Source organism: Hydra viridissima, unplaced genomic scaffold (genome assembly GCF_058129835.1).
Source record: "Hydra viridissima isolate aposymbiotic clone 2 unplaced genomic scaffold, HvirCarnegie_v1 scaffold_12, whole genome shotgun sequence".
Lineage (NCBI taxonomy): Eukaryota > Metazoa > Cnidaria > Hydrozoa > Anthoathecata > Hydridae > Hydra > Hydra viridissima.
The window spans coordinates 11066128-11091753 of NW_028324311.1; the positions used below are offsets into that span (position 1 = coordinate 11066128).

General features: G+C 29.9%; 1 protein-coding gene and 1 pseudogene across 2 annotated transcripts; both read right to left on the bottom strand.

Moving 5' to 3' along the window:
- Nucleotides 1–4764: 4764 nt before the first annotated feature.
- LOC149881256 (skeletal aspartic acid-rich protein 2-like) lies at nt 4765–10251 on the bottom strand. The gene is made up of 5 exons (XM_090067956.1): nt 10213–10251; nt 9886–10127; nt 7907–7989; nt 6320–6456; nt 4765–5034 (listed from the first exon to the last, which is right to left on the bottom strand). The coding sequence occupies exons 1-5, from the start codon at nt 10249–10251 to the stop codon at nt 4765–4767; spliced, it is 771 nt and encodes a 256-aa protein (XP_089924082.1).
- On the bottom strand, nt 10213–24956 carry LOC145194221 (uncharacterized; annotated as a pseudogene). The gene is made up of 12 exons (XR_016445598.1): nt 24422–24956; nt 17662–17806; nt 17057–17322; nt 16734–16974; nt 16535–16626; nt 16262–16377; nt 15808–16191; nt 15479–15720; nt 15222–15301; nt 14941–15071; nt 14565–14868; nt 10213–10451 (listed from the first exon to the last, which is right to left on the bottom strand). The product of XR_016445598.1 is annotated as an uncharacterized LOC145194221 (transcript).
- Between the last annotated feature and the right edge of the window lie 670 nt (nt 24957–25626).

The window sequence follows — 25626 nt, forward strand, 5'->3', positions numbered from 1 at the left end:
GCAAACTTTTTTGTGATACCAGTCTAGTTTTTTGATGATAAAATTGTTTAAATAAAAGATTAAAAAAGATATATTTTTAAGTAATCTTTACTAACCTTTAGATAAAAAAACAAAAAACTGTTACAATAGAATTTTATAAACTTATATATACAGTATTGGACAAAACATTTGCAACCAAATAATGCTAATTTAGTTTCTTTATATAAAAGTGCTGCATTTTTTCAATTTAGAGAAATAACTATGTAACTGTTTAGAGACAAAGTTCTTCAAGTTTCATTCATCACAAAGTTCATTATTTGTACACGAAAATTAATAAATTAATCAAAAGTATTAAAAAAAGTTGATTTCCTTCTGGACAAAACAAGTGCAACTCGACAAAATGTTGACCAAGCTGTATTTCGCTATCAATGTTTCGTGGCGAATCCTTTGTTGTCGATCACAGCCTTGCATCTTCGAGGCATAGATTCGATTAGGTGATCAATGAAACTTTGTGGAATCGCTGCCCAGGCCTTTTGGATTTGTTTAAACAGTTGATCCTTATTACGAACACCTTCACGATTAATTCTGCGGTTGACGATCTCCCTCAGGTTCTCGATAGGGTTGAGATCCGGAGATTGAGGCAGCCAATCCATCACCGATAGGTGGTTGTCTTGAAACCACTACTTGACTATTTTTGCAGTGTGTTTCGGATCGTTGTCTTGCTGAAAAACCCATTTTATTGGCATATTCCATTCAGTATGAGGTAACATAACATCTTTCAGGAAATTTTTATACATGAAACGGCCCATTATTCCATCGTTTCGATGTATTGGACCTAGACCGTTAGCAGAAAAACACCCCCAGACCATTACATTGCCTCCACTATGCTTCACGGTCTTTTGGCAGTAACGTAAATCGAGGCGTTTTCCGGCTGGTCGACGTACACGGTAAATGCCATCGCTCCCAATCATGTTGAACTTCGATTCATTACTGAACAGGGCAGTTCGCCATTTCTGCACATTCCAGTCAATATGAGATGTAGCAAACAAGAATCTTTTCTTCTGGTTTTTTAGTGAAATCAGCGGTTTCTTTGCAGGGCGTCGAGAAAACAATCCGGCTTCAACAGCACGTCGTCTGATTGTTCGGTCCGATACAGGCAGCTCTAATTGCTTTTGTATCTCGACTGATGATATCCAGGGATCCTTCTTGACGGATCTGACGATCATAGAATCCTCTCTAGAAGTGGTGGAACGCGGTCTTCCACCTTTGTTATCTGCTGCCAACTTCGTCATAGAACGACATTTGGAACATAGTCTTGATACGGTCCATTTTTTCACGCGATATTTATCAGAAATAGTTTTTTGTGACGTTCCACTTACGTAATCGCCAATAGTTTTCTTTCTTAGTTCCAATCCAAGACTGTCGGGAGCCATTTTTGCACTTGAAGTCATAAAAATAATAAATATTTCTGAATGCTACTGGATGCTTCCAGATGCTTCTTCTGGAAACTTCTGGAAGCTTCTGCATGCTTCTGGAAACTTCTGGATACTTCCTTTAATTATTAAAAAACTTCCGTGACGTTGACACGGACTAGACTTAAGAAAATGAAACAAACCAAAAAAGTTGCACTTGTTTTGTCCGCTGCAAAATGGCACTTGTCACCTATCATGTAAAACACAAGAACAATATATAACTATTAAATTAGTTTCACGACAATTAAATTTAAACAATATGAATAAAAAAAAAACTTTATTAAAAAAATAATAAATTAACATTTAAAGTAGCCTTCTTTTGGTTTTATGCATTATTGGATGCGACGAGGCATGGATTCAAACAATCTCGTGCAATAATCTTTGGTAATTCTGCCCAAATTTAAATCAGGCGACCGAGCACACCAAGGAATAACTTTGAAGCCTTTCTGATTGAACCAACCTTAATTTAAATGCGCAACATGAGGTGTGGCGCCATCCCGCTGAAATATCCAACTTTTGCTTCTTCCATAAAACAATTTTGCCAACTGTTTGAAACCTTTTCTAGAGTATCTTTGTCGCTATATTGTTGATTCTTCCGGTATATATATTACCAAGACCCGAACCTTTATGAGGTATGCATTCCCATATTCCAGCCGTGCTTCCACCTCCTTATAACCTTGGTATAAAATAGCGAGATGGATACTTTTTATGGTTGCATCTTATAACATACACCTTTCCTTTGTGATTTATTACCTCAAAATTAGCCTCATCAATAAAAACTACCCAAGACCATTCTTCAACAGACCAGTTAATTCTTTCTCGGTGTCATTTCAATCGTTTTAGGCGGTCTTTTACAGTCAAAGGTGGTTTTTTTTATAGGGGTTATTTGATTTTATGCCTTTGTTGAGAACACCTTTCTTACTGTTTCTTGGCCGATTGTAACATTCTTTAGAGGAGAATTCTTTAAGGGAGAATTGAATTCTCTGGCTAAATGCTCATCCTAGGGTTTGATCGAACCCTACGATAAATGACATTTTTGTCTCTTTCAGTTACCTTTGAAGGCCTACCGGATCTTGGATAATATTTGACAGTCTCAGTTTCTTTACACATTTTTAATGTATTTCGAACGCAGCCTTTTGAAACACCGACTAATTTTGCTATAGCAATATTAAATTTATTTCCTTGTTTATTTAAACCAACAATTGTCATTTAACGCTCTCAAAAATACTTCTCTTATACATTTGGTCACTACTTTATCAGACCGGATTTGGCATTGATTATTTTAAAAATTGTTTAATACTTCATGATATATTTTTTGGTAGAGTATTATCTAATTAATAAATAACAAGTATTATCATTTTCAGAGGAAAAGGAAGTCAGATAGATTAAACAAAATCAAATGTAACATGATTCCTTTAAACTTAATGGCCATTTATTTCAGGGAAAAAAGTTGGTAACTAATTGATCAATTATAAATAGAAGAGAAGGAAGTACCGCACGTTAGCAAAAAAGGTCTCAATAAATAGAGGGGCTCTTACTGTAGTTAATGAAAATAACTACCAAAAAAAGATTTAAAAAAAAACTTTTACTTTTACAATTTTATCATCAAAAAACTAGACCAGTGCAATAAAAAATCTGTCCTTGTATAAACTTTCTGGACACACTGCAAAAGTGCATGCTCTAGTCAACCATCCATGTGAAGTCACTTAAGTCAAAGTTCTATCCAAATATAGGATTTAGTTTTTGATCTGATTAGTTTTTTCATTATGATGAAGAGTAGATACAAAGTTTCTAGTAGCCTTGAAGATTATCCGCAAACTTGCTTAAAGTCATTTTTACGTTCAACTCCCGACCTTCTTCAAAATAGCTTAAGCCAAACATAAAATAAAGTATTGTAATATGTATGAGTATCTTTTGGAAACTTCTATTGATTTCAAATCTAAATAAATATATATGTAAACTTTTATACAGTGTTGATCATAGAAATAAGACACCTCATAATATTTTCTTTTAATTGCATTTTATAGTGTGTTTCTGCGTATTTAATTTTATTGACATTTCCTATTTTAACTCACAAGTTGGAATTTGCATTATTGTTTAGACATAAATACGACAATGTAATTTGTTAAATTTTTAAATTTTGTTATGCGGACTTGCTCAATAAAATAAGAATATATACCATAAGACCTATTCAATGATTTTCCGTTGTTCAAGATAGGTAACCTCCAGAAATGGTGCAAACTTTAAACTTTTGTATATTCATACTGATGTATATAAAGATGTTTTACAAAAAATCACCGGAAAAGTAATACCGGAAGAATAATACCGGAAAAATTAGGATAAATAGGTTCAAATCTTTGTGTTTGTGTATGCGAGAGTTTGGTTTTAAGTTTAATTTTTATTCTACATTTAGGACAGGGGGACCTAAATTTTCTGGTTAATTTTCACAGGCTTTGATTACCGTAATTTTTTTGTAAGTTATTCTTATATAACAAAATTGTAAAATTTGAACCAAAAACCCTAGACCCACTTTTTAAACTTTTTTTATTTTTTTTAAACACCGACAGAACATTTTCAAAATCAAAATTACAGCTGTATATGGTATGGTAGTTTCGAGAATGCAAACCGTTTCTGGTAGACATTTTTTTTCAAAAAAAATGTTTCTAATACAAAGAATGGTCGGTATAAACTCTCTCAAGAAAAGGACATTTATTAAATAACAGAGTTGAAATAAATACATCAAAATTACTTTCAAATTTTTTATAAACTTAAGAACAGAGCTATATACTAACTACAATTATAAAAAATTCAATTGAATAAAGTGCAGTTAACATACAACAATTCAAAATAAAGTTTATCAAAATAGCATACATTTAAGATGCTGAAAAACTTTGGTTTGAAGTTTTATAATTAATGAAGTTAGGTGAAAAGGAAGAAAGACATTTTTTAGTAGCAATAATAAATAGAATATACTCCATAAGTTCAGCAAAAGTAAAATTCATAAGCCAAAAGTACTAAAAGTACTTACGAGTCAAATACTATAAAGCACTACTTACATTAGTTTTGCAAATAAATCATCAAAACTCAGATAACTTTAATCTTAGTTTGAATTTGAATTCGAACAACTTTTTTTAACCATTAAAAATAAAATTTTTTCAAGTTTTAGTTTTAATAGTAAGATGTGTACCATATCTTAAAATTAATGTGTGAATTGTTACGAAAAAAAAAATCTAATATTTATAGTAAATTAAAGTATGGTTACATAAAAGTGAGTTGATAAGTAGTATGATGTGGTGCCGCTAAAATATAATTATCAATCAGCATTAAATATATACTTGAAAATAAGTAAGATTGTAATTGAAAGAACTAGAGTAGCAGAGTTAACGTTTAAGTTTACAGATGCATTGCTCATTTCTGGCTCAGGAGCGTCTGGTTCAGTTGAAGGTACTACTTCAATCAATGGATCGTACTTTATTAGAGAATTTGACGCAAAGAATCGACAAGTGTATATTGGTTTTCCGTCTTGTATTTCAAACTTCGGATATCCAGATGGCATCTCAGTCCAATTGTCATTTTTTAATACCTAAAAGAAAATGGTATCAGAAAATCTTCATACCACATTCTGTAATTAGAGTTGTTCAAAAGCAGCTGTACTGTTTATACAGAAAATAGAGATAGCAATTATTTCATAATAATAAAATAGAGAAAATAGAATTATTTCATAATAATAAAATGGTAACCTATAAAAAAAATTTGAACTTGCAATATAAGATGTAACATATCATGTAACATATGGTGTAACCTATGATAACAAAAAATTGCTTGAGAAAGATGAAGCAAAATAATTCAGAATATTTTAACAAAGTATGCCACTCGTCAGAATTGTAAAACAGAAGTAGAAACGTCGGCTGAATACTTTATCACCTAATCCATACTATCAATTCTATTGATGGCAGCTTGTACATTATTTGACTTTCCTAACTAAATCATATAGCAACTCCGGCTTGTTATGCTTAATTCATGCAAACAATCCGAAATCATTTTGAAATAATCCGAAATCATTTAAATAATTTTATTTAATGAGATGAAAGTTTCGAGATATTCGCTATACCGAGTCAAAGTGTGGCAAAAGTCAGGCACAACACTTTAGCTAAAAAATTTAACAGAAACAATTGAACAAAGGGGTTACATAATGGTGTGGACTTGTATAACTACTTCTGTGAAAAAACTAGTTTTCGTTGATGGAAAAATAATTTTAATGCCGACGAAGACATCTTCGAATAAAATCTATAACAATTCAACATTTAATCCAAATTTTTTTTTTCTGCATAATGATGACTCTAAGTACACATTGCACGAAATGTTAAGCAATCATTATTAGAAAGCATCAAAGAAGTTATTCAATGGCCGCCTCAATATTCAGTTGAACACCTATGAGATCCAAGTGAACATTATTTAGATTAGTCAATTGAGATAAAAAAAAAAAATTTACATCATCGAAAAAGAATGAAACAACACTCCAACAGAAGTTACGCAAATTTTTCTCAGTTCAAAAAACACCACAGCGGCTGCAAGCATTTATAATAAAATATAGAGTATCCTTTTTCCATAAGTAACTTTAATTTTTTTAAATGTTAAAATGAGCGTAAAATGCTCTTAAAATTATGGTTGATCGATTACTTGGCGCATTGCAATCTCATAGATAGTGACCGGAAACGTTAGCCTGTATATATCGGCGTGTTAAAAAGAAAAACAATTTTTAAACTTGTTTAAATTAAAAAATAAACTTTTCTAAAATATGTAACCTGTTTTCTCAATAATCCTCATTTAACATACTAAAAGATGCATGAACTGCACTTTCAACTTACCATTGTAGAGAATGTAGCGAAAGATTCATTGCTAACAATATAGGTGACAGGCACATTCGAAGCATTAGCTGATTTCTTTCCCTTACTTTTGGGAGATTTTTTCGGTAACCGATCGTTCGTAGCATTAATGTAATCACCTTAATATAAAAAAATATACAACCTCAATATCAGCATCTAATTTCCAGAATTAAGCATTTTAACAATTTTTGACAATACATATGGTTCTATTCCAGTCTTTTTTAAGAAAAAAATCTCCGGAAGAAAAGCTAAACTACTGATCAAGAAACTAATCTTGAAGTACTACAAACCACAAAAAAACATTCTACAAAAGTACTAAAGGATGAAGCATCCCGCAAAACTGCGTACTAAAAAACATCCCATGAACAAAAACTTTTCAAAAACTATTCATTAATTACAAATTAACCTTTTCCAAAATCTATAACCTTTTCCAAAATCAAATTGAGAAATTAATGAGCTAACTTTTACAGTTAATTTAAGTTTTTTTAAATCGAAATTAAAAAATCAACGGCGAAACAAAAAATAATCCAATACATAACTTTTTTTAGCTTTCTTTTGGTTTGAATAATACTAGAAAAGTTTAAAATAAAATTGTTGAATGAAGAGCTTAAAATTCTTAATTAGAAAAGAGATTTCTCCTGCATATTTTGTCTGACGTTAGTTTGTCAGCTCTTTCTTACATTTTTCGTCGACAGTGTTATTATATGCCTCTCTCTAATAGCACCAACTCTCTTTTTTTTGTCTGGAGATAGGAGTTTTTAATCTTCTGGGAATACCTGATGTAATGTTGTATTTAAGTTTATACCTTCTTTGTGACTTATACCTGCTTCGTCTGTTATTTAACAATTTGCTTAAATGTTCTGCACCTGGATGCAACGGAATTTACAACAAAATAAAAAAAAGGAAAGAAAAAAGAAAAAGAAACAGGTACCGAAACCTCTTTTAAAAAAGGGGAAGAGAATTGTGGATTTAAATATTTTTAAACTAATTATAGTTTGAATGTTTTGCTCGTGTAATAACTTCACAAAGAGTACATTAAATGTGTTCCTCGTGTAGTACATAAAAACAATATTTTTATAACTTTTGTATATGCAAACTTTATTAATACTAGATAGGATAAAAGGAAGTGGTGGCTCCATTTTTGCAATTTAAAAGACTACCGCGTAAATCAAAAGTTTTATAAAAAGTTTGATTGCGTGAAACCTTGGTGTGCAGTGAATACATTGTTAGAAACTAAATTTATCAAAAACACGTCTTTCGACGTGTTTTTGATAAATTTAGTTTCTAACAATGTTTCTCACTGAAAATACAAATGAAGTTTTAATAATTAGTTGAAAAATGCTAAATGGAGTAGTCCGAAAGGTTAATGAATTTGAGAGAGGCAGTTTATCAAAGTTGAAAAGTTATCAAAGCTGATTAATACTGCTAAAATTATCGAGGTTCAGATTTGTATTATTCTTAACAAAATACGACTGTGTTAACACGATGAACGTAAGAAATACGTTTAGCAGTCACAAACACCTAAAAGTATATTTTAAACCTTTTGTTAAAAAAAGATAAGGTAAAAACCTGATTTGATGTCCAATAATAGATCAAGGTAGCTTCCATTATTTTTGCATGTTGTATCTTGCATTCCGCAAAATTTCCAACCGCTATTCAAAGAAACAATTATTTATAAGAAATTGTAATTACGCCACATTACAAATGAAAGCTCATACAAAAATTTTTCTAAATTCAAAAAGTTCGAGTGCTAGCATCTCTAGAGCAGGAGGGGGTATCAAACTGCAAGACCAATTTTGTTGACCTAAAAGAGTCTTGCAGTATTAAAATATTTTACATCTTTTAAAAAATTGTTGTACAAATATGCAATTTTTTGTAAATTGTTATACTCTCATATTTTGAAGTTTTGGAATCATTTTTATTATTGTTTGTTTCACTTTTAAGCCAAAATTGGTTTCTCATGTAAATAACACATTTGGTACTCAGCGCACAGTGAAAATTTTTTGATATTTAGAGAAACAATTTAGAAATTGAGGATTGTAGTTCTAATGTAAAATAGTAAAAAACACTGTCTATGAACTGAAATTGTCTTTTTTTGATGCACTATTTTTATCCTCATCTGATATTACATTTAGCTTCCCTTGGGGATCTCTAAGGGATTAAAGATTTCAGTTGGCAATTCATACTTCTGTTTTACAGATAATGGTCTAATTGTTATGCTCCCTGTAATACCTCACATATTTGCAGCAACTTTCCTGTGCATCTTCTCCCATCATACCAATTGGTAATAAAAGCTTTTCAATTTCGACCCTTGCCGTATGTAAAAACATTATGAGTTGATATATAGGTAACGATGAAAACCCAAGGTTTAAATTTGGATTATAAGATCTTGATTGGAATTCTTCAATGTCATTGAGCTGAGAAGAAGAGGCTTTACATTAGTAAAGATCTTAAGTAGTTTTATTCAAAGAAAGAGAATTGCACACTTTTTCTTCTTCTATAGCTTTTAATAGATAATGCTGAACTGTAAATACTTGACCATTGTTTTTTACACTAAACAAAAAAAATCTTTCCTTTTTTAATTTCTAGCTTTCGAGAAATTAACAATTAAAGGGTGCTGAATTTCATCGTGTTCAACCGGTACCTCTGCATAAATCATTTTAACGATTTGTTCTACTGTACTTTGTACTTTTCAAAAGTGCCTGCAATTTTACTTTTATTTTCAACACGGTTTGTTCAATGAGTTCGTTTGAAGGGACGTAGCATTTTCACACCGTCCATACGCGGGGCAGTATTACACGTTTCCCTTTTTTTCTTCTGTCCAAAAAGGGTTTTGAAGGTCGCCTTCATTCCGTTGATGACGCAGTGAATGAAACAACTTTCTTATCTTTTTTGATGAATTCTTCGATGGCAAAGTCTCCATTAAGCTAACTCCCAAATGAGGATTCGAATCAATTTGCGACTACCATCTTAAATGCCGGTTATGGTCAGCTTTTGAATTAAAAACCACAGCAGTTTAAATACAAACAGTACGTATTAGAGTGATTATTTCAAAAACATTATTAACATTGCTATGGATTTTTAACATAGCCATGTAGTATTAACATAGATATTCAATTATTAGGAGTAAAATTTGCAAAATAAAACTCGGCATTTTGATAGTGAATAGCGATTCGCTCAGAAAATGAACATTAAAGAAGCAGGAAAATTTTCAAATCTCTCTATTTTCAAATGACACAAACCGGTGCAGGATTTTCCATTGAAACTTCATATACACCCTAAACTTGAATTTTTTTTCAAACCAGACTTAAACAAATTCAAAAAAAAAAAAAAAAAAAAAAACGCTATCCAGGAAGCAGTTCAAAGCAGTAAATAATAAACAAAAAGAAATTTATCTTTTTTTCATTTTTTATATTTTTTGCAGTGTATATTTTGGTCCAGTTTAATTGGCCGTTTTTTTATATGAGTCTTCAACTCCTGCTCTAGAGAAAAAACTTAGTTTGGTAATAATAAAATTCATACAGATTACAAACAAACTTAAATTTTACCTAATAATGACATTGAATTTTACAGTGCCGGTGGCTACTTCAAATGTCTCACCGGATTCGACTGTAATGTTATTGGATTCTCCAAACATAATGAACTCCGCTTCCAAACTTGCACCATTATCCAGAGAGCTTTTGCAGCTGAATACTTGCGCGGATAATCCGTACTTTTTTAAAGAAGTTAATTGTGATACGGTAAAATTTGTTTTAGCGAAATTGTTAAATGAGTGACCTTTTTCATTAATCTAAGTTTAAAGAAATAAAAGTAATTACAAATAGTTAATAATAAAAATATCTAAAATTTAGATGTGTTAAGTTATTATGCAATACCTTATTTCCCGAGCCATCGACTTCATATATCGAGTCCATTTTTATGTCGATGATTTTTTCTCTCATTCCCTTATCCCTTCTAAACATTGCGATTGCGCCCGACTTCCCCTTCACATTAAGGTATATGTTGTTTACTGTGACGTTCACTTCAGGATCATCAGAAACCACTTTGCTTATCACGACAGCAGATAGCAACAGCCCGACAAAAATATTTTTATTAAACATTTTTAAAATCCAAACTAAATGTAAAAAAATTATGCAATAAATTTATGTAATACACGGGAGGAAAACAACTTTTTAAAATAAAAATTGAAAAAAAACAAAAATTATTTAAGCTATCTTTAAGTCTTTAGTACATCATTTTGAAATGATTCCATGGATTATTTCAAAATGATTCCATGGATTTATTCAAAATGATTCCATGGATTAATTCAAATGTAATTCTACTGTTACTCTAATGGATGTAGAGGTACTTACTTGCACAGCGTAGAATACCATTGTTTATAATTACTTGAAACTGACAAATGTAAAAAGAGAGAAGGTGGATTACTTAAGATAATGAAAAAAACTCGTAAGTGTTCGTTAGTGTTCGGATTTTTAAGGATAAATTGTCAATTGTTTAATTAGGTAGAGAGACTTCAAACAAAAAAAAGAGTTGAAAAGAGAATCTTTTTAACTATGTAAAACTATTGCAACGAATCTCCAACTCGTGATTCGTGATTAAATATACTTTTTGAAACTTTCTTTGTAATGATGATTAAAAAATTTTTTTTTGTCTTAAAAAAAGCTCTTTCGCTAATTACATAACATCCTTTTCTTTTCAATATTTTATAATCACCACTCTTTTAAATTTTTTTTTAATGTGCTTGTTTTTTAAAAGAAACTCTGATATCATCAAAAATTGTAAAAATATACTCAATAAAAACGGAAGTGTTGAAAGAACACACATGTATTGTAGAATAAAACTTACGAGCTGATTGGCTAATGCAACTTTATAAACTACTTTTATAGACGTGAAATACGATGATCCATTTTAATGATTTTGTATATGTATTATATTGTATAAGTAATATATCATATTGATATTAATTTATATATGTATTACTTTATGTAGGAATTATTTTATATAGCTATTTTTGTTTAAATAGAAAACATCGTTTTTAACAAAAAAAACACCCATTTTTTCCGTAGCTTTCAGTTTTGTCCTTTGTAGATTCCTCTAAAGAGTGAAAATTATTTAAAGCATTTTAACACCTCTGTTACCGACTACGGGTTATATTGTATGAAAGTTCTATTGTTATTTACGTCACAATACGATTAAAATCCTAGTATATTTATGTTCCTTGAATTTATTGAAAAAGAATTTTGTAGACTAAATATATTACTAATAAATATTTTTACATTTAAGTTAATATGTAAAAGTTAGTGGGCGTGGTGGACCACTTTATTAAAAAAAGTTCGGCAACAAGTATGTTAAACAGATTCAAACACTTTTTTTGCGATAACTGGATATATTTTAAGTAACAATCAAGATTTGGTTCAATCCAAAATCATGTTCACGTTATGTGGAAGTGGTGGGGGTGGTGGTGGTGGTGGGGGTGGTGGTGGTGGTGGGGGGATTGAGTTCGAAATGATTGAGTTTCAGCTGAGAGTCTACCTGTGGTTTTTCCAACTGCTTGAAGTTTTTTTTAACTTTATTTTTCTTATTCTCCCTTTCTTCTAGTATTGCTTTTTTTGCTCGCTCACTCAGTATAGTATCTTATTTTTGTTGTCTGTTCAGTTTTATCTTGGAAAATGAACTCTTACGAAATCATGATATAATTAGCTCTTCGTTTTGACCGACGGCATTAGTCAATGTTGATTTTAATCACTGCTTAATTACGTAACAAATCTCGATTTAATCTTAATGAAATCAAGATTTGTTTCTTTCCACTCAATGTTATCTAATCATGAGAAAAGAATCTGCTTTGACGTAAGCAAAAGATTTGCGATGTATTACTAATCACTCTGAGGAGCTACTAGCTGTTTTGATTTAGGAATTCTTTGTAAAACAACAAAATTTATGAAAGTAGTAGGAGTTTTTCACTTTAAATTCTATTTTTCTTTTCTAGCTGTGTTATATGTAAAAGGTTTCCAGGCTGCTGTAAAAAAATTTATATGGCAGTTGTGTATTAAAATTTTTTATTAATAAAAAAAAAAAAAAAAAAATTTAAACTCTAAAATATTTTTATTTAAAACATTGTAAATTATATTTGTTTTTGTAAGTTATCACTTACCGGATTTGTCGTTTTCATAAACTTTTCTTCTTCTGTTTTTTTTTTTTTTTTCTTTGATTTTTTTTTTTCACTGATTTAAAAAGCAATTAATCTCGCAAGAAATCACGCAAAAACTAGCGATTGGTCAAAAGCGAAAACGCAAATAATCAAATTAAAACTTTAGCGAAGGAAATGAATTAAAAAATTTCTCATTTTCCCAAAAATAAACTATTACTCAACAAAATATTAAAATAAGCCATATTAATATTTCGTCTAAACTCGACGAAGTATTGAAATAAATGAAAAATGATGAATTTTTTAAATCTCTATTATTCAATAATGAATTTCGTTGAATGAAATGTGTCGCTATTAAGAACATCAAGCTGCAAAAAAATGGAATTGTTTAACAAAGTACGCTTTTCTTGTTTCGTACATTAAAAATAACCGCTGAGTTTCATCTCTTTTTTCCGATTGATTGTATAGGAAATAGGTTAGTAGCAAGTTAATTGCAAGTTAGCTGTAAGTTAACAATCCTTTAAAAGATAAGTATATTATAAATACTTCTTTGATCAAAGAGAAATGTTTTAAGCGACAAATTCTCATAAAAGCATCAAAAAAGCATCAAAATTGAATTGTGAGAGATAAAATAATGTCGAAGTTTTTATTGTGTATGAAAACAATCAATATTTAATTTTTTGTTATTTTTGTTGTATTATTATTTTATTATTATTATTATTATTATTACTATTATTATTTAATATCATTATTATTATTAAAGAAAGAAAAAAAAGGAGTCTTTCGAGCTGTGCAGGGTGAAGTATTTCCTCTGTTTTTTTGTTTGAACTTTGAAAAACCTGAAAAAAAAGCTACTATAATAGACTAAGATGACCTGGATGAGAATGGAGAGATAAGTGCACAAAATTTTCTGGATTGTTTGAGATGATGTTGTTTTATACTTTTAACGCATTTTACTTGGTTATGAAATATTATTTTTGTTTATTTCTTTGTAGTTCTAGCTTGTAGTGAAAAGAGAAATTTTAAGAAAAAACTCATTTTGTTGTAGAGTAAAAAAAGTATTTGATACCAAAAGGGAAATACCGTCCCAGTAAGCACACAACGTTGAAACAACGTTGAAATAACGTTGATCGACGTTAATCAACGTTATTTGTGTGCTTTCTGGGGTCGTGAAAGGTTGCGCAGAGCTGACAGGTGGAAATACCGTCGTGAAAGGTTGCGCAGAGCTGACAGGGGGTAAACAGAAAACTGTTAACTTGAGTTTTTGTTACGAAAAATCTAAACAAATTGAAAACTTTTCTTTTTTAACAACAAATTTATGATTTCTCAGTTTTTGTAAATTCATACCAAGAAATAGAAATTTTCGAAACAGTCAATTTCAATCTATCTTAACTTAAACTAGATATCTAGTTAAAGTAACTAAGCTACCTTCCCCAAACGTTTATTTATGCATACGAAATTTGTCATTTCTTAAAGTAGGACTTTCATAATGCGTAGGACTTTGTTAGGTCACACTACGGTAATAGTAATAAAATTTTTTGAGGTAATCTTGTTATTGTTTTAATATATATATATATATATATATATATATATATATATATATATATATATATATATATATATATATATATATATATATATATATATATATAAAATAAAACTGTAAACTAAATTATTCTTGTAAGAGAAATGTAAAAATGAAAAAGAAGAAAACTTTTTAGCAAGAAAACATAAAAAAAAACTCGTTAAACTTGATTTTAAAAAATATCAAATAATTTTATATGCTAGAGAATCAAACTAATCGAATTTTATAAGCTAGAGAATCAAACTAATCGAATTTTATATGCTAGAGAATCAAACTTATCGAATTTTTAGGAATCAGTCAATTTCTTTCTTCAAGTTTTGCGAGTTCAAATATTTCAAATATTTGACAGTCAAGTTCTGATATTCTTTTTCATTCTTATTGAAGAAAATGACCCACAGCAGCAGATATGATGCATTTTATTTAAATTACATGCAATAAAACAAAAATAAAAACTAGTGCTTTACTAAAATGTTAATAATTATTATTAAAATACTAACTACAGCGTTATTTTTCCTTCCTTTGATTTCCGTCTTTTATATCGTTTATGCACAACGATATCGCAAAAAAAATTTATAATTTACAAAAATAACCAAACGTAAATGACGTGAAAGCTATTAAAGTTCCTGACATAAGCTTTGCAGATGAACTCGCACCACTATCGGGTAATACATCAATTAGAGGATCGTATACCATTTCAGATTTCGATGAAATAAAGCGTATGACGAATATCTTTTTTTTATCTTGTATCTCGTAACGCGGATAGCCATCTGGCATATCTGTCCAATTTCCGTTTGTTAAAACCTGTAAACAAAAATACACAGCTTTAATATTTGTTCTGTCTATAAATTTAATATTTCAATTACTTTAATTTACCATTTTTGAGAATGTAGCTGTCGACTGATCAACATCATAAGTTGAAGGAGAATACTTGCTCTTCAGAGCCTTCCTCCCTCTAACTTTGTTCGAGAGTTTTGGCTCTTTACCTTCTTGGCCATTTTTTTCAGCTGTAAACGAATATTTATAGCATAAAAATATGAAAAATATCTTTAGATTTTGAAAAACATTTTTAGATTATTTGTGTACTTTAAGAAAATATATTAAATAAAAAGTTATATAATAGCTTAATTGTACAAAAATGTGTATAAAAAAAAAACCTCGCATCTCTATTGATGTTTAAGCTCCATTGATGTTTTTTGTGCACGATACATTATGCATTCCACAAAACATCCAATCTCTTCAGAAACAGAAAAAAGTAATTCTTTTTACTTTTGCATAGGTGTTAATTACATTAATTTGGTTTTTTGTTAGGTGGTCAAAATTTAAAAAGGTTGTCATTTGCCTTTACATTTTTTAAAGTATATCGAATACCGGAAACCAATTGTTATTCACCTCAAAAAAAAAAAATCATTACCTGATGATGATGTTGAACTTCATGGTGCCAGCATTTATGTAAAACAACTCTCCGGATTCTACTGTGATGTTGCCCGACGTGGTGAAAGTAATGAACTCCACGGTCACCGATGCGTTTCCCAAAAACAATGCAAAAATAAAAACGTTGGCGTTTAATCCATATTTTATTATTTTTGTGACTTGTTGAGAAACGACGAAGGGTTGATCTGTAAAATTATTAATGAAGTGTCCATTTTCCTTGATCTAAACAAATGGTAAATATGTTTTTGGTATAGCAACATGAAAACCAAACTTATAAACCAAAGCTATATGCACAAGCAACATTCTTACTTTGTTTCCCGCATTGTCCACTTCATAAATAGAATTAAATTTGATATCAAGTACTTTTTCTTTTACACCATTTTGTCTCATCCTCATCATTGACATAGAGCCAGATTGCTTTCTGATTTGCACAGAAACGTTATTAAATGAAGTTTCAATATCAGGCGGTGTCAGTGTCTGACTGCTCGTCTTAATGACGTTGCTAATACTATTTAAAAAACTAACGTTTGAGTTATTGACTTTATTATTATTGATTTCTGCGGCAACTGGCTCATAGTAATATTCTGATTGGTAGGCTGGAAAACGAACCAAAAAAATATTCTTTTGTCCGTTCGGAACCATTTTTGGGTATTCTGCATCCAAATTTACCCAATGGCCACTCCCATTGCGATACTAAAACCAACCAAATAAAAGTTAGCTTAATATAGAAGTCAATAAGTAAATTATTTAAAATCCCACTTACCATGGAAGGAAATATAAGTTCCCCGTCCTCAATTTGAAATGTTTGCAAAGGTCCACCATTTTTCGGCTTCTTTCCTTTTTGATTACGCGCTAATACAGGGTTCACTAAATTTCTGCCTAAATTTTCAATCACAAAAAATTTTATAATAAATATAAGTTCTAAATATAAATTGATAATAAACAGACAAAAAAACAACTTTTATCAAAAATTTATAGGAAGTTCTTGCAATTAAAAGATTTTTTTATAACAAAGCAAACTTTTAAAAACATTTACCCGTGACTTCTAATCCAATATCCAAAAAACTTGCTGTTAGATTTTGATTTTTTATCATGCAAGTTGTATCTGGTCCGCAAAATTTCCAGCTTCTGCTCAAAAACGAATATATAACAATGTTTATTTAGAGTAACAAATCAAACAAAGTCCAAAGAAATTTCAGAAAATTTTTTTGTATAAATTGTATACAGCTACTTACTTAACTGATATATCAAACTTAAAACTTCCTTTCTTGACTGGAAATTCTTCTCCAGATGGTGTCTTAATAGTTCCAGCTAGTTTAAATAACAGGCAACCTATCTCTAAAGTAGCATTATCATTTAATGATAGTGAAATAGATCTATATAGAGCTGGTAATCCGTATCTTTCTACGACAGTTTCGTTCGACACATTAAAGCTAACATTAGCAAATGTTTTGTAAAAATGCCCATTTGAGTCTATCTATAAATAACGAGGTAAATAAAGTAATTAGAAAGTGCAACAGTTTATGATTTAATTATTAAAAAACAAAATTATTGCATTTCTTTACCCCGTTTTTATCTACTTCACCTAATTCTGCAATTGCAATCTGCATTAGCATGACTTTCTCCCTTTTCGTTCCTTTAATAAGCTTGAATTTCCCAAAACCCTTTGCCATTTCCAAAGAATAGTCGTCAACAGAAGTAACAAATGGTGACTCAGTCTTGTTTTCCATTTTTTCCAAATTTGATCGATTAAATGTGGCATTTGTAGTTCGACAATAAATTGCGAATGCCATAACCACCAGTAAAATTAGCAAAGACATGTTTCTGTAAGAAAAGATAAAGATAATTTTGGCTTTCTTTTTTTGATGCTCAACAACCTTAGTTGGAACCTTTGTCCTTATTTTATGCTTTTAAAAAATAACAATTATTTAATGCATTTCCTGGCATAATTTGAATGTTGTAAATTATGTCTAATGCAGAACTTAACAACTTCTTGTTAAATTCAAGACTATGGTAATTGTTACTTCATAATTTCAAAAAGGTGCTAAAGATAACAAGCTAAAAAAACAAAACAAGTTATTATTTTGTTTAAGTACTTAAAACTTGCTCCCGAGGGAGAAATATCAATACAATCAAAAAATCTTTAAAAATAAATGACGTAACTGCTTTGTTATCTCTTTCTAATGTTTTTTGATAATGATGTTCCCCATAACATATACATAATGTAGCAAACATTTTACAGAATAAACTTTATTATTCGTAAGAGTATACTTCTGCAATGAAAAAATTGTGAGAATTTGATGTTGCACTGAAAAAAAAAAAAAATAGCATGAAATATTAGGGTGTCCCAAAAAAATATTTTTTAAAAAAAATTCTAACCTGGAGGTGCTACCTATATACATTAATGATATATATATATATATATATATATATATATATATATATATATATATATATATATATATATATATATATATATATATATATATATATATATATATATATATATATATATATATATATATATATATATATAATACGTATATAAGATGATAAAAGTTTAATAGTTAATTTAATTGAAAGTTTCTTAAATACCCCCAAAAGTTGAAGTTTGAAGGTTGAAGTTTGTTGAATTTGTTGGACTTTTACAAATATTTGTTGTGTTACTTTTTTCTAACAGGAGAGCCGGAGAGGTTTTGAAAATGGGTTTAAACGACTCGTGGTACCCCTTTACTTCAAAAATAGAAAAACGTTCCGTAAATACAGATTTTAGACAATTTATCAGATAAATTTGGTGAATTTTTTTTGCATTTTTTGACAAGACTATTACATAGGTACTTTAATGGCGGGAATCAATAAATTTGAACAGAAGAGAGAAATAGAACACCCAGTGGGCACGCGATGTCAATCCGACGTCGGGTTTACGTTGGGTTTTCATCGGCGATGTCAACCGACTTATTACGACGTTGTTATAACGTCGTGAAACGACGTCAAAATGACGTCATTTTACCAACGTTGTTCTGACATCGTGCGATGTCTTTCGACATAAATACGACGTAAATCGACAATTTTATTTATTAATAAATAAAATTTACATACCACGGTAGGTCACACCACGGTAATTTTATAATATTTTTTTTTAACTGGAAGTTTGAATACCGGAAAATAAACATCTTACTGGAAAAAAAAAAGTTATTTAATAATAATAAAAATTATTATTATTGAAAAAGTATATTTATCGGGAAGATTTGAATTTAATACATAAGACTTTATTGAGAGCCATTAACAAATAGTCTGCTATATATATATATATATATATATATATATATATATATATATATATATATATATATATATATATATATATATATATATATATATATATATATATATATATATATATATATATATATATATATATATATTGTTGTGATGTTGATTTGATATGATTTGAGGGATGTATTGAACTATTTTTTTATTAGGATGACTAATAACTTAACAAAACAAAATTAATAACACGCAACATAATTCTTAAATATTTTAATATGTATTCTAAAGTCTACCCTCTTTACAAAGTCATTCACAAACTTAGATCCCTCAACTGTACAAACTGGTTATTATTTTATCATTATTATTGTATTAGGGTGAGTGACCCTAATACAATAATAATGATATTTATTAACAATGATAAATAATGATCAATTACTGCTTTTAGCTGACTCAGAACGAAGAGATTCAACTTCATTGTTAATAAATTATAGATTGTCATCAGAATCATTTTGCAGAGCATCATTAATTAGATTATTGATTTCTTGATTCTGTGCTCTCCAAGTATTAATGTAAGACATCTAAAGAATAATGTTAAAAAGCTGTTGAAAAAGTTTTAGATTGTGATACCAATCCATTTAATTGCATTTTTGAATATTAATGATTATCCCACTATGTGCCTATCCGAAAAAATTAACATGGAAACAAGAAAGTGGGACAAGATCATGGAAACAACAGAGACAAGATCTGTAAAGCATGATGAAACAGTTAACACATCTAACAAAGTGTATATTGGCATAACCACAAACATTTATTCACAAAAAGCTCAAATACTCAACAACTCTAAGTATTTGTAGAAAATAAAAGAAAAATTCACCACATTCCATTATGAAACAAGTTCCCTCATTTAACTATTTAGAAATAGTTTTTAACAGAAAAGCATAACATACTTTTTACCTGATGATTGCAATAAGCATGAAACTTAAAGTAGTAAAAATTATGTAGTTTTATTTTAAATTTATCACATAAAATAAAATATATTACTCTGATTTTATTTATTGAGCACTCTTGTTGAATTTACATACAGAAATAAACTTAAAAACATTGCAGTAATGAATTAACAAAATAAGTCAGATAAATATTTTTTACTAATTTACATACATACATACATACACACACACACACACACACACACACACACACACACACACACACACACACGCACACACACACACACATACATACATACATATATATATATATATATATATATATATATATATATATATATATATATATATATATATATATATATATATATATATATATATATATGTATGTATGTATGTGTGTGTGTGTGTGCGTGTGTGTGTGTGTGTGTGTGTGTGTGTGTGTGTGTGTGTGTGTGTGTGTGTATGTATGTATGTATGTAAATTAGTAAAAAATATTTATCTGACTTATTTTGTTAATTCATTACTGCAATGTTTTTAAGTTTATTTCTGTATGTAAATTCAACAAGAGTGCTCAATAAATAAAATCAGAGTAATATATTTTATTTTATGTGATAAATTTAAAATAAAACTACATAATTTTTACTACTTTAAGTTTCATGCTTATTGCAATCATCAGGTAAAAAGTATGTTATGCTTTTCTGTTAAAAACTATTTCTAAATAGTTAAATGAGGGAACTTGTTTCATAATGGAATGTGGTGAATTTTTCTTTTATTTTCTACAAATACTTAGAGTTGTTGAGTATTTGAGCTTTTTGTGAATAAATGTTTGTGGTTATGCCAATATACACTTTGTTAGATGTGTTAACTGTTTCATCATGCTTTACAGATCTTGTCTCTGTTGTTTCCATGATCTTGTCCCACTTTCTTGTTTCCATGTTAATCTTTTCGGATAGGCACATAGTGGGATAATCATTAATATTCAAAAATGCAATTAAATGGATTGGTATCACAATCTAAAACTTTTTCAACAGCTTTTTAACATTATTCTTTAGATGTCTTACATTAATACTTGGAGAGCACAGAATCAAGAAATCAATAATCTAATTAATGATGCTCTGCAAAATGATTCTGATGACAATCTATAATTTATTAACAATGAAGTTGAATCTCTTCGTTCTGAGTCAGCTAAAAGCAGTAATTGATCATTATTTATCATTGTTAATAAATATCATTATTATTGTATTAGGGTCACTCACCCTAATACAATAATAATGATAAAATAATAACCAGTTTGTACAGTTGAGGGATCTAAGTTTGTGAATGACTTTGTAAAGAGGGTAGACTTTAGAATACATATTAAAATATTTAAGAATTATGTTGCGTGTTATTAATTTTGTTTTGTTAAGTTATTAGTCATCCTAATAAAAAAATAGTTCAATACATCCTCAAATCATATCAAATCAACATCACAACAACCATAAAAACTAGGGTTTAAAAATTAGGGTGAATAGACATAAAAACTCTGTCTTGGTAGTATAATTTAAAGTTATTAACAAATTGTACAATAAAAATATCTGTTTTTATACTATTTACAGTAAAACAAGCATTAAGATAAAAAGTAAAACATAATATCAATAGTATCTTAATGCTTTTCTTTTAGGTTGCCCGTCTTTCAAGAGATGGTGGGATTAAATTAAAAGAAAATATTAACATGTTAGAAAGGTAATATTGTGATGCTTTTGTGGGGACCGATAGCACTGAGTAAACACTAAATGTGCAACATAATAACAAACACAAAAATTTTTCAAAGCGTATTAAAGGTAGAGTAACTTTTAAGTTTATAAGTTTTATTTGTCTATGCTATTGTAGTTCATGGTGTTAATTTTTTTAACAATTTCTTTTATGCAGACTAAAAAATTATTAAAGAAGATATTGGGTAAACCATGAGAACTGATGTAAGTTTCCATGCATATTTGATAATTAAGAATATTTATTTATTGATATATTTTGATGATGAAATGGATACAACCCAAAAAATGACTGCCATAGAGGCCTAAAAAATTTTTTAGGCCTCTATGGCAGTCGCAACACTTTGCACCAAAATTTGCACTTTTTAAGGATTGATTGATTGAGCTGAGTTTTTTTGACTAAAGTTTAAAAAGTATTTGGCACAAGGTGATGAAAGAGAAATAGGTACTCAAATTTTTTTACACATCACATTGACATGATCAATTACCAAATATGTCATATACTTGTCTGTAGCACACTCATGTCTCCAGATATTTGATAACCACTAAGAGTTTCAAACTTTGTAAAAAAAAATGACATCTGCTGATGCAAAGTTCAAAAAAAAAACTATTTGTAAAACATTAAAATATACTTCAAAATTTCTCAGCATCTTTTTAGTCTCCATAAAAGTCAATAAGAGGAAATTGTTGATTTCATTTTTCTAATTTTAGGGAGTTAACAGTTTTAGTGGCTATAATTATTAGGGAACAGAAATTTTGTTGATTTTGTTGTATCTGTGAGAAATGACAACATCTCATGAGAGATGTGTGGCCACTTATGAGAGTTGTGTCATTTTGTTCAACTCTTAACTTAGAAATATGAATTGGTCTCTACGCAGAAAAAAGAATTATGTGCGGTACTTTCAGAGAAGTAGGAAAGGGTTGAACTGCAAACCTCATGAATACAAGGTGAGCGCTCTTACAACTATTCTACTACTGCACTAAAGTTGACAACAATTTAGCTGATATCGACATTGACGAAAACCTGAAGTAACAAAACAGACTTAATATAAAAAGTTTTTTTTTTATTTACCTGTAAGGATGGTAAATTGGTTAACTTTTCTGAAAGTTTTTAACGTTTTCAGTCAGTTTAAGCTGTTCTTGTCGGGTAGTTAATGGATTATGTTTTTGAAGTTTCATTAGTTGCTTGTTTTTGTAACCGAAATAACTTTACTTACATGATTTGAAATTCTAAATTAATTAAAGTTGGTTTTTATATATTTATGCCTTTATACTTTCAACTTTTATTTAGCTTGTGTCATGACGAAAAGAAGCGAAGTTATGGTAGTCGATATCAAAGCGGAAGTTCACAAGGTATTGCGGTAGGCTCTAGCAAAGTTGTTGGCAGGAATGGTGGGCGTCTCTAGAAAGATACTGATGCAAAATAGAAAGTTGTTTTTTGTAATGAATTCTTTTACGCCAGAAAATATGTGCTATTCTTTAATTGTATTTATTATGTTGGTTTAACATTGCTCTACCACATAATGACATCGTCTTTACGTCAGTATTTTGACCTCGTTCCAACGTTGGTTTAACATCGCTCGACGTTGGTTTAACATCGCTCGACGTTGGTTTAACATCGGAATTCTGACGTCGCCCGATGTCTTTTTTTCGACGTCGCCTAACCTTTCCATTTCCAACGTAAATCCGACATCGATCCGACGTCAGCTCCGACGTCGATCCGACGTTGTTCCGACGTCGCTTTGCCCACTGGGCAGAGTATTAAATTTTTAACAGAATGATAAATTTTACTGTAATACACTTAACTTATAAAAGAAACATGAGTGAAAAAATGTTTGTAAATCAAAACTATTCAATTAATCGCGTGATGACTTGAAAAAAAATCAATAACTTAAGAACTCAGTGAATTCTTTTTGAAATCAGGATGCAGTTTTATATTGCTCTCTTGGCCCTGGAGGATCTCGGATCTCACTCTGTCATCCCTTATCAGACTTTTGTAACAGTCCTGTGCAATCTTTGGGGTTCTCTCTGTCACATCGTTTATAACTTTGACTATCTTAATAAAATCCCTTGCTGCCTTAAAGCTCTGATCACAGTCTCAAAGTTCAGGATCAACTTCAAGGCATTTGAAATCCCTTTCAAGGATGGTGAAGAAAATGAATGAATGAGAAGAAATTAGGTCAAGCAATTCAGTTGCTTCTGAAACAACCAGTGATACAGGTTTCTTAAGTTTGTAGAATTAAGGTATATTCGGTTGGTGAGAAAAAAGCTTGGCAGAAAATAGACAGAACACAATTATCTCTGGTGTTAAATACCAATTGTATTTTCTCAGTACAGTCAATACAGCTTCAACAACTAGAGGATCTAAGTTCCTATAGCTGAACAGCTTCTTTAACAAGTTCAGATCATTAAGAGTTGCATCACAGCCAACGGAAGCAGAGAGAAAGTGAGGAATATAAATAATGCAGAGGAATATGCAGAGTTTCTTTTGACTACCTATGTTCCAAAAGCACAAAATCTGGGGTTGTGACAACCTGGAGCTCCAGGTTTCCACCGCACTATTTTTCAACCCACACTCTGCTAAGTCTCTGTAGTCATCTCTTATATTTCTTAATAACTAGTTTTCTTTAGAAATCAAGAACTTCTTCACTTACATCAACATCATCAGACATAGTGGTTTCTGCAGTTGCCATTAGTAGTAAAGCTTCCCCAAGAATCCTTTACGTTGGCAAAAAAATTACATTCTGGTCTAAGATCAGTTTAAAACAACTGATACTAAGCATCTATAAAAATGATCTCAGATACTTGATTCCTAGAGGCTAGAAAGAAAAGCGGCGCTTTCATTAAAATCATCAATACTTTATATTATTGCTCCCTTGTTAAGGCCGTTGGAGGCAGTAGTATCAAACAATAAATCCTTGATGCATTCTTCAACAACTCATTTTTTTTACTTACTGGAAAACTTGCTTGTGTTTCTTTAGGTTTTTTTATCTACGCTTTTTATCAGCCAGTGAAGATACAACTAGAAGCTTTCTCTTAGTGTAGTGCGGCGCTGCTATCAACCTTTTTCAGTTTCCACATCATATTGAATCCACTATATAATTTCCTGCATTTAAACTGTATAAATTGATCCATAATTGATTTGATATACTTGCGCTTTGTTGTAGTAGGCTTTGTTGTAGGAGGCTTTGTTGTAGTAGGCTTTGTTGTAGTAGGCTTTGTTGCAGTAGGCTTTGTTGCAGTAGGCTTTGTTGTAGTAGGCTTTGTTGTAGTAGGCTTTGTTGTAGTAGGCTTTGTTGTAGTAGCCTTTGTTGTAGTAGCCTTTATTGTAGTAGGCTTTGTTGTAGTAAGCTTTTTGGAGAGCTTTCCACATTATTTTGCTTCATTGTTTTGTTTTTAAGAGAACAAAGTGCAAGTGTACGCAATATTTAATGCGTCTTATTAAGTATTTAACTTCGAAAAATCACAAAATTTATCAATTTTATAAACTTTCTAAAATCGGAATTTATGGGACGTTTTTCTATTTTCGAAGGTTTAAACCCATTTTTAACCCCCACCCCATCCGGCCTTTCCTGTAAGACTAAAGTAACACGACAGATTAGTAAATATGCTAAAAATCTAACAAAGTTCAACAAACATATGTACCACATACAGGACAGAGCATTAGTAATTTTAGAATTTTGAATTTTTGGAACACCCTGATGAAATTTATTTAAAAAAACAATAGTTCCTTTCTGGTTCTTTGAATACTTTTGTTAAATTAAAAAGACTTAATCATTTTTTATGTCCCGGTGCAAAAAAGACATTAAGTTTTTATGTTCCGTTTTTAATTTACTGACGTATAGATATTTCTGGTCATTACAATTTCAATGCTTCGAATTAGAATTAGTGATTCAAAAACAGTACAAGTCCAGCGTGTTCTATTTTCGCTTTACAAATCTTTAGCCCGAATTTTAATATCAATAGGCATAGAATGGCATCCTGTGAGATCAGAGTAAACAGTTTTCTACAGTCTACAATTCTTTCATATCACATTGTAAAAGATTGTAACATTTCTACTGAGCATGAAAGATCAGACATTTTAAATGAAACAAGAAGCTACAAGATGTCCGATCAACAGAAAATAATTCCTTGGGTAAGGGATTCCTTTTAAAAATTCG